Here is a 9,335-nt window from a genome sequence, read left to right on the forward strand (position 1 = left end):
AGTTTTAAGGGACTGAAACGCTTAAGGGAAAGCCGCCCCAGTGCTTCACTCAGACCAAAATAATAGGATTTTTCCCCCTCCCCTGGAAAAATTAAACCATGAAAGAGAGTTTCTCCCGCCCTCCTACAAGCAGATACCAATAAAACAAGTCGCTCTCAACAGACCATCTCTGCAAAGGATTTGAAAATGCTAGTATTTCTTCATTAGAAGCTACTAAGGAACTACTAGCATTTTCAAATCCGTTGTTTTGCAATTAACATCTAAGAGTGGTGTGTGTGCGCGCACACACACCTTCAAGTTAGTCTTGACTCCTGATGACAATCTGGACAAGTCCCTGCAATTTTCTTGGCAACATTTTTGGAAGTGTTTTGCCCTTCTCTTCTTCTTCCTAGGGCGGAGAGAGAGGGACTGGCCCGAGGTCCCCCACCTGGCTTTGTGTCTAAAACAGGACCAGAACGAACCATCTCCCAGTTTCTAACTTGGTGCCTTTAACCAGTTGAGAAAGAGAGGGAAAAAAGGATTTTTAAGACCTTTCACTTGAGCAATTCATTGCCTTAACAGTTGACCCAGAAGACATATAACTCTGCCCTACACCTATTTCCAATTCTGCTCCTCCGAATAAATCAGGAGAAGCAATTAGAAGATTCCTCTTTCAAGAAAACAGAAACCTGTGGCTGAGTTTTTTTCCCCCCAAAAAAGTTTATTGAACACATTTTTTACACATCCCTGCAAACAAAAACCTCAGCCGCTCCCAAACTTGGAGAACGCTCAACAGCTACTACAGAATTCCATGACCAGGCTGGATCAGAGGCCACCCTTCTCCTAGGATGACACGAGAAAACATTTCCTACCCCCATCCAAAGAACTGAACCAAACAGGAGACAATTCAGAACTTGGTTGCACTGTGAATTAAACACAACTCTTCTTTTCCAGCATGCAAAGTTGCAAACGCATCAGTTCCAATCCGTCCAAAAAGCAGAGGACGATCTCTACATCTGGATGCTGCCCGAACCAACGATGTAAAATGGAAATTTAGATGATGCCCAGCTTAAAAAGGGGAGGCGTAAATTACACAGGAACTGGGGGTGGGCAATGTCTTTTTCAACAGCAGGTCCTTTTTCTGCTAAATGAGTAGTTTTGCGCTTAAGAATTCTCCTTCTTCTGCAATAATGGATTTTCAATCGATATTGAATTTCAAAATCAAACACCTATCAGGTGGGGGGGCAAACGCTGCAGCAAGGCTCCAGAAGGCAGAAATAAAAGACAGGAATGTACACCGATGCTGTTGGAAGAAAGTGAAGGATGAGAATCACAGTGAGTACTTGCTTTCTATTCATCCTCCCCTTAATGAGTCTAGAATCTTTTTTCCAGTAATGTTTCCAAGTTAAGGTAAAATGGAGCAGGAGACATCAGAGTCTTTGATGATGATGTTCTAGGAAGGAAAGAAGATGGACAGATGGACAGCATTTCCTTATGGTTTCCAAGTTCCTCCTGCTGCTGCTGCTTCTTTTCAGCACAGGACTTTCTAAGAAGTTCTGTGCCAGAACAAGAGAGAAGCAAATAGAGAGATGGATGAATGGATGAATCCCTGCCATTCCTCACCACTCATTCTCTGCCATCATCCTTCCAATTCCAGAAGCCTCTGCCGTGTCTCTAACACGATCTCCTCCATCACCTCTGGCTTGAGAAGGTCTTTGATCTGGAAGAAAGAAGGGGGCATCTAGATGGTCTCACACTTTCCCCTTCTGCCTTGGAAGCACCCTTACTGACTTGAGTTCCAGCAAGAGAGCAGTTTACAGACAAGAATTCCTCTAGATGGTTAACCAACCAGGAGAGAGGTTGACCTGCCCATTCCCGAAGCTTCTCAACGTCCATTGAGCCAAGAGCGAGACTGAGTTTTGAAATGCCCGCAAGATACTTTGAATGCAAGAACTCAAAAGTCAGCCTCCCATGAGTTGAGGTCCTCCAGATGAATTTCAAACTCTCATCCCACCTAATATCTGTAGCCCCTGAACCTACCTGCTGAGAATGATGGGGCCTGTAAGCCAACTCTGTATAAGGCTGCCCTAAATACTGCCATGGGGTTGGAAGAGAGACCTGGGTTTTGCATAACCTTGAGGAACGTTCAAGCGGAGACCTGGGTGCCCACAGAACTGAACAAGCCAACAGAAGATCCCAAACAGAAAGGATGTGCTACCTGGTGAGGAAGGGAAGCTTCATAGCAGTAAAGGATGCTGGTATCATACAAAGTCAACTTCTGTGACACCAGAGCAACAATACAGTTTCGGAGGCGGGAGATGATCTCACGGTCGGACAGAGGCACTGGCTGAAAAAAAAAGATGCATACCTTCTCCTTACCAGCTTAGTACTTGGTGCATAAGCATTTTAGCTACTTCCCCAGTAGTTCCATAATCCTATTAATTAGTTTTAATATCCAGATTCCTCAGACAGACAAACTTTATTTTGGTCATTGACCAATAAAAATGCATTCAGCGAAACAAACAAAGCAAAATTCGCCCCTAAGATCAATGGCTACTGGAAACCATTGGTGGGCGAAGCTTACACATAACGTGGCAAAATATTGCAACAGGAGATAGATTTATCCCGGTTATCTAACAAATAATGTTAGTTGAAATCCACATGTCTTAAAGTGGCCAAGTTTGAGAAACACTGCCTTAGTTGAAAAGAAATCCCAGGATCTGAGATCAAGAGGCGAAGCTGTAGTGGTAAAAAACTGGCTGCAAGTGAATTGATATTGTTGTTTTCGTGCTTTGCCTCTTGAAGAAGGACATCAAGTTCTTGCAGACCCCCAAGGTTCCATGGAATATGGTTTGCAAAAACCTTGTTCTAATGGAACTAAGAAAGACAGAGTTCCTGCAGTTACGAGCTCCCCAAAGTTTTGGAAACTCTTCCATTGTCCCATCCCAGAACCCTCGACTCACCTCCAGGTTAGCCACAAACCCCCCAGCCTCGTCCTCTTTCTGCTCAGGGGTCGGGTAAATCCAGATGAACCCGTTGTTGCCAAGGATGATGGAGGCCCCACAAGGTAAGTCGTGGAAGTGAGTTTTCTGACGCTTCACCAGCGATGGAGATACCTGGACCAGCACTCCCTGGCCAAGCTGGAATGAGAAACAAGGCCATGGTGACCAGAAATTGTCAGAGAGCTGGAAAAGCAAGGTGGCAGAACTAAGATCATGGAAAAAATGGGCCATTAATCACAGCAAGAGAACTTCAAACCTTAGGAAGAACATTGCTCTTGCCTGGATTAAACCCATAAAACTGGTTTATGGGGTTTAAAAGTGGGTGGGGAACAAAAAGAAGAGGAATCATCAAGTTCAATGAAGTTCAGCAGTTCCGTTCCCCCCCCCCGTTTTAATTTCCACCTCCATGCAATTTATTTTCTCTTATCTGACCATGGTTTCGGTTACAGCTCTTCCTCCAGTTCCTCAAGGTCATTCCTTCTCTCCACTACAGAGAGCAGAGATCTCTCAACGCATCAAGACATTTTAAAGGCGGCTCACCTTTCCATATTTGAGGCTCCGAGTGTGGAGAGATACCACCCCATCAGAAAACACAGCCTGGACTTCAGCCTGGCAGGAGCTTTTAAGGAAATGAAACAACTACAGGGGTTTTCCCCCGCATTCCCACCACCTATAGATACAAAATCAACAGACGGCTGAACTCATTCCAAGTTCTCGAGATCCTTCCAAAGGGGATGAATTAGTCTTCCCAGCATCTCCTTCTGCCAGCTGTGTTGGCAAAAGCTGCTGGGAGATGTAGTCCAGCAACCTCAAGATGGCCACCATCCATTTATGCCAGCTTAGAAGACGCTGGATCTCCTACGGCGAGTTACCATCACCTCCAGAACACCCACCCAAAAGATGATTAATGGCTGGAGATTATTCAACCTCCTTTTCTTTTGCACACTTTCAACTCAGTGTAAGTATGCCAGGGGGCAGGCCTTAAACACACACTTTCTTTTTATAGGTTAGACTAGCAGGTCGGAGATTCACAGACATTTAAAGAATGGAGAACAGCGAGAAGGGAAAGGAACCGCTCCAGCGGAAAAGGAGCACCTATCAAGGTTTGGCTTCTCCAAAGATTGCTTCTAACACAAGGCCAGACTCATGTACGCTGTGTTCCAAGGCAGATTTCAGATATTTAAGGCCAAGTTGGGTATTGTCCTCGTATTATGTAGAATTTACCCTGGGGCAGGGTGTGGGAATGAAAGAGAAGGCTTCTCTCTTTAAGGACCTGGGGGTTTAAAAGAGGAATAAGAGGGTGTGAACTCTTAGCAAGCCACGGAAATCCAGCTTGATTGGTTAGCTCAGCATTATGGGCCCGCATGCCCAGAAAACAGGTTCAGACAGGACTGAACCCCAATCAACCCCAAAAGTCTTCAAGTGGCCAACATGGCGACCTGCAGAAGTGACAGAACGCAGCTCCTATCATCCCCGGATTATGGACGGTGGCGCTCCATCAGCAGTGGGGTCGGGGCCAGGCGGTGCTAAAGGTTCTTAGATGTTCTCCTAACTCCCCAAAAAGGATACACTGACAAGGTCTCCTTCTTGGAGGAAATCTCTCATGGCCAGCTCATCTTCTGCGGATCTCCGTCTCTGTGGAATAAAAAAACGCACGCCCCGAAGCGTGGAAAACGATCAGGGTGTGCCCTAGGAAAAGACCTCTTTACCATGCTGGTCTTTGACCATAATAAGGATTTGATTGAGACATCTTCACCCATTTAACTGGAAGGGCCTGAATCAGTCTTCCAAAATAAAGCCACAACATTGGACGCGAGGAGACCTTGGGCTAATTTCTTATCACTCAAAGCCGTGGTCAGTCGGATGGCTGGATTCATGCTCTTCATTAAGCTATAAATCATGGTTTACAGAAGCACTGTGGCTAGGTTTGCCCTGCGTCCAAATCCAAACAAATCATGCTATATTACTTGGAAGAGGCATCCCATTTAATATGAAGGAAGCAGTCCATTATTTTAAAATAGCAATTTCATCTGATGAGTATACACAGTATTTTTGGGGGGGGGGGCATGCCTAGCCCTACCCAGTAAAATGGGCAGAGCCTCTGAAATGAGGCAACACCTTTTAAATGCATTTGCTGATTAAAGACCGCAAAAGTTAATATATATATGATCAAATCATCAGAGTAAAACGATGTCACTCCTGAATTATTTGCCAATTCCATCGTTCTTGGAATTTATTTATTATTTTTAAGATTGTTTTTATATTGCATTTTAACTGATTTTATCTCCTTCGTAAACCGCCCAGAGTCGCTTTTCAATGAGATGGGCAATGGCAAATTTGATATATAAATAAACATAAATTTTTAAAAAATCAAAATAATCATCCGTATAAAACCCTACTCATTTCTCAAGGAAGGCAACATTTCCAATGGTCTGAAAGTTCACTCACCAGTTCTCCTCCTGGAAGATTCATGGATGAAAGAAGGAGCACAGATTCTAACCTAGAATTGGTCTCCACTTTCCACCGTTTCTGCTGAACCTAAAAAATTATTAAGAAGAAAAAAAATTAAATCCAAACTTCTCCAAACTGCTATCCACCAGGGTCATCCCAGGAGCTGAAATACAAAACACTTGGCGGGTGCTTGACGACAGCCAGTTGTCGTAAACCACACCATTCCTCTGCAAGTCTCAATTTAGGAGCTATTATCCTATATCTCACATTTCTAACAAATTGTTCCATACAGTGGACGCATCAGCAGCACAGAAAAGCAACAGCAAATGTTTTCAATAGACCCTTAAAAAAATATACAAATTCAGAACTTCCACTGGGAAAAAAAATTACAGAATTCTTGCTCCTCTGCATATTTTTGGCTACGCATTTGTGTGTGTGTGTGTGTGTGTGTATAAATCAAGATGTTACCTCTGTAATTCGCCCAACCACAATATCTCCGACTTCCCCATTGTACCTGCCAGGAAATCAGAAAGAAACATTATTCAAACTCAATGATTCCCCAGCTAAAGGTAGTACATGTAACCTTAGCCATAATAAATGCGCTAATCTTTAAAGACCCCGTGAGACTGTTGGTTACTTTACAGCCTTAAATCAGATATCCGAAGGAAAAGCTCAGACATATGATAATCAAGAAAATGCACCAAAGTCTTCCGCTGAGAATTATGAATTTAATTTAAAGGGTTAGCTTCTGCACCAGGCCCATCTCTCCAACATATATATCACCAGCTCAGTTCTGGATATTTTGAAGCCCCCAGAAGAAAAAAGAGGGTTGGTTCAAGAAAAACAAAAACCTGATTTTATTTTCCGTAGCAATTTTCCTGATACGCTCAACGTGCAAATTTAAGAACATAATCTACATAAAGTGCACCCTGGATTCCTAAAATTAGGTTCATGTTTATTTCATGGGAACAACGTTTCTTGGTTTTTACTCTTTCCGTAACATTTTCAACGTGTAGGAAAAAACAAATTCAAAGGCTTCAGGGTAAGTAAAAAAACAAACAAAAGTTTCTTTTTGAATGTTTATATTTCTTTCTTCTCCAAGTTTTCAGATGCCTGTTTAGGTGTTAGGTGCATAAGCTGTTAATACATGGAGCATTGACACCACATATTACATCAAATATTTGGAAACAATGTACTATACCTGAAGCAGCAAGGCCCCTTAAAGACACTGAAGAATTATTCCTAGCCGCAAGTCTAACTATTATTAATAAGTTTGCATTTTTTTATTTAAGACCATTAAATTAAGAACATTACTTTCTTAGCACTAGCGTTAAGACGGAGAATGCCACGCTTATCACCACTGTGAAAAAGTTTTCCTTTGCTTGTTTTGCACAGGCCTTTTGCAGAGAAAAAGGTATCCTCTGCTTATTTTATGTGGGCCTTTTGCACAGATCGTTATCCTCTTTGCACAGACAGTTACCCTCTGCTTGTTTTGCATGGGCCTTTTGCACCGAAAAAATTATCCTCCACTTGTGTTGCGTGAAAACAGCAGTCCACCTTCGGTACTCCACTACGCGCCTTGCTTGTGATTCCCGGCGTCACGCATTTTGAACCCAAGTTCTTTTCTCACCTCGTTTTTAATGCTTTGACACACACCAGTTTGTTCACTCTCTCGACAACGCCAGCCACCGAGGCGATCAGCTTCTCGTCCCCAAGGTAGGTACCGTGGCCCCTAGCAAAATAAATAAATAAGTAAAAATGAAAAGCGGGGAGAGAAATGGGGGAAAGTAAACGGAAGGGTTGTGGCGTGTTGCTTTGCAAAACAGCTTTCCTTCATCTGTACAAAGAGACGGGGGGGGGGAATGAATGATGGCCTGAGGAAGTGGGGAGAGAAGGGGGACACGGACGGTGAGGGGCTTGGGGGCGAAATCCCCTGGAGAACTGGGTCTGTTTGGCCTAAGGGGAGGCACGACTGCAGTCTTCCAGTCCTTGAAGGGCTGCGGATTGACACCCTGTAGCACCCAAGATGAGACAAGAACCAGCCGATGGAGATTCCAGATAAGGAGGAATCTCCCGGCCACGAGAGCCACGAAGCCGTGGCCCAGCCTGCCTGCCTGCCTCCCTCTCCGGAGTCGTGGGGTCTCCATCTCTGGAGGGTCTCCAGCAAAGGTTGGCCCACCGTTCAGCCGGGACGATCTGAGGATTCCTGCCCTGGGCAGGGGTGGACTGGAAGACCTCCGAGGGCCCTCCCAGGCCGGCCTCTCCGTTCTCCCAAGCCCGAGCGCCAACGGGGACGCTCCCCCTTCCAACCCCACCCTTCTGCCCGCAGAGGTGGCGCAATCAAGGAACGGGGCCCTTCCTCCGAAGCAGGCTGGCTGGGGGATTCTGGGAGGTGAAGTCCACCCCTCTCAAAGGGGCCCAGGCTGAGCAACGGTGCCCTACCCAGAAATAAACATAGAACCTTCCAGACTGGGGGGGGGGGGGGGGTTGCAAAATCCTTTTGCAAATTTTGCCTTTTTTTTTCTTTTTGCAAAATCTTCCCAAACCTGCATGCCACGAAATCCTTTTCAGCCCCCCCCACCGTCTTTCGTGCAGCGCCTCGTGCGAACCCAGGAAACCCCCCCCGCACGCCACCGGGGGCAAGCGCGGGTCGAGGCCCTCTGCCCATGCTCAGGAGCCCCCTTGCCGGCCCAGGAGCAGAGCGCAGAAGGCTCCTGGGGCAGGGGAAGAGAGGGCTCCCGAGCAAGGGCAGAGGGCTCCCGCCGCTGGGGCGTTGCAAGCCCCGAGGGCGCTCCGGAGCACGTGCAAAGCGCCCCGGGGTCCCCGTGCAGCCCCGCGCACCCGCCCTCACCGCATGTAGCCCGGGTCCGTCGTGATGGTGTCCCCGGGGGCCACCAGGTCCCGGTCCCCGCCGCCGCCGCGGGGCAGGTCGGGCGCTGGGCGCCGCCGCGCGCCGGGCAGCCTGAACTCCATCGCCGCCATCTTGGCGGAGCGCGCCGGGCGCCGCCGCAGAGCCCGGCGCGGCCTCCGCCGCCGCCATGTCTAGTCCTGGCGCGAGGTCTTAGAGGCGAGGGCCGCGCGCGCAGACCCCGCGCCTCCGGCTTCCATTCGCCACGCGCGCTCGGGGCTGCTCCCTCCCACCGGGCTCCCCCAGCCCGCCCCGCCCCGCCCTGCAGACAGGAGCAAACGTTGCAGAAGGCCACCCTTCTCGCCATGGGCGGCTCGGAGAGGGTCGGGAGCACGCTGACAGCCCCCCATCCCCAACCCAGGTCAACCACGGTCAGGACTTCGCGCGCATGCAACGGCTGCGCTCTGCGCTCCCCGGCGGAGCGGGTGTTGCCAACTTCAGCCGGCTTTGCAGCATCCCCAAATGCACCCCCCACTCCTTTGCAACGAAGACCGAACGTCCCCAGTCTCCCTTCGCAGCACGCCCCGTTCAAGCGCTTCCTTCCCCGTTCGAAAGCCAAGAATGCTCCTGAGCATGGGCAGAGCGCTGCTCCTGCGACAGCTTATGCAACGGGATCCCTTGCCTGAAATAAGCCGCGCGGCGCAGAGGGGCTTAAAACCCAACCCGCTTCCCTTCCGCGGATTCGCAAGATCTGACCTCCGTCGCACGCCCGCTTGGAAGCCAACGCCTTAGTTGTAATTCGCTTTTCACTAGACTGTTCCTCTTGGGGGTAGCGGAGCCCAGCCAGGCTGTCGCCTCCAGCCTGTCTTAAAGGCGGGCTCTGGCGCCCCCCAGTGGGCATTGGAAGAATAGAAGAACTACCTTTTTTAATTAAAAAGCCACTAGTCTGTTTTATTTTCTCTTTCTTTAAGTTATTTAAGCACATTGCAAACCGCCCAGAGTCGCTGGGAGTCGGGCAGCATATAAATTTACTAAATAATAATAATATCAAGGAA

General features: G+C 47.8%; 1 protein-coding gene across 3 annotated transcripts; it reads right to left on the minus strand.

The window, feature by feature from the left end:
• Nucleotides 1–690: 690 nt before the first annotated feature.
• EXOSC2 (exosome component 2) lies at nt 691–8,455 on the minus strand. 3 transcript variants are annotated; one of them, XM_088147091.1, is made up of 10 exons: nt 8,284–8,455; nt 7,063–7,164; nt 5,901–5,946; nt 5,430–5,519; nt 4,551–4,616; nt 3,522–3,590; nt 2,943–3,119; nt 2,198–2,326; nt 1,603–1,699; nt 691–1,282 (listed from the first exon to the last, which is right to left on the minus strand). In XM_088147091.1, exons 1-9 carry the CDS (start codon nt 8,412–8,414, stop codon nt 1,619–1,621), a joined length of 891 nt encoding a protein of 296 aa, XP_088003217.1. In that variant the 5' UTR covers nt 8,415–8,455; the 3' UTR covers nt 691–1,282; nt 1,603–1,618. The 3 variants fall into 3 exon arrangements, with proteins under 3 accessions (XP_088003217.1, XP_088003216.1, XP_088003218.1); XM_088147090.1 differs by having other exon boundaries at nt 691–1,432; XM_088147092.1 differs by having other exon boundaries at nt 691–1,699; nt 8,284–8,453.
• Between the last annotated feature and the right edge of the window lie 880 nt (nt 8,456–9,335).

This window comes from Python bivittatus, unplaced genomic scaffold (genome assembly GCF_059951505.1).
Source record: "Python bivittatus isolate LINGU-HERP-01145 unplaced genomic scaffold, Pbiv_v1 ctg000160_np1212, whole genome shotgun sequence".
NCBI lineage: Eukaryota > Metazoa > Chordata > Lepidosauria > Squamata > Pythonidae > Python > Python bivittatus.

Bases quoted from the DNA above. Each gene is read 5' to 3' on its own strand.
- EXOSC2 (XM_088147091.1), bottom strand. From the start codon at position 8,414: ATGGCGGCGATGGAGTTCAGGCTGCCCGGCGCGCGGCGGCGCCCAGCG. The intron at 7,165-8,283 runs GTGAGGGCGGGT...TTATTTTGCTAG, and splicing joins ACGGACCCGGGCTACATGCG to GGGCCACGGTACCTACCTTG. The intron at 4,617-5,429 runs GTGAGTGAACTT...TTTATTCCACAG, and splicing joins ATCTTCCAGGAGGAGAACTG to AGACGGAGATCCGCAGAAGA.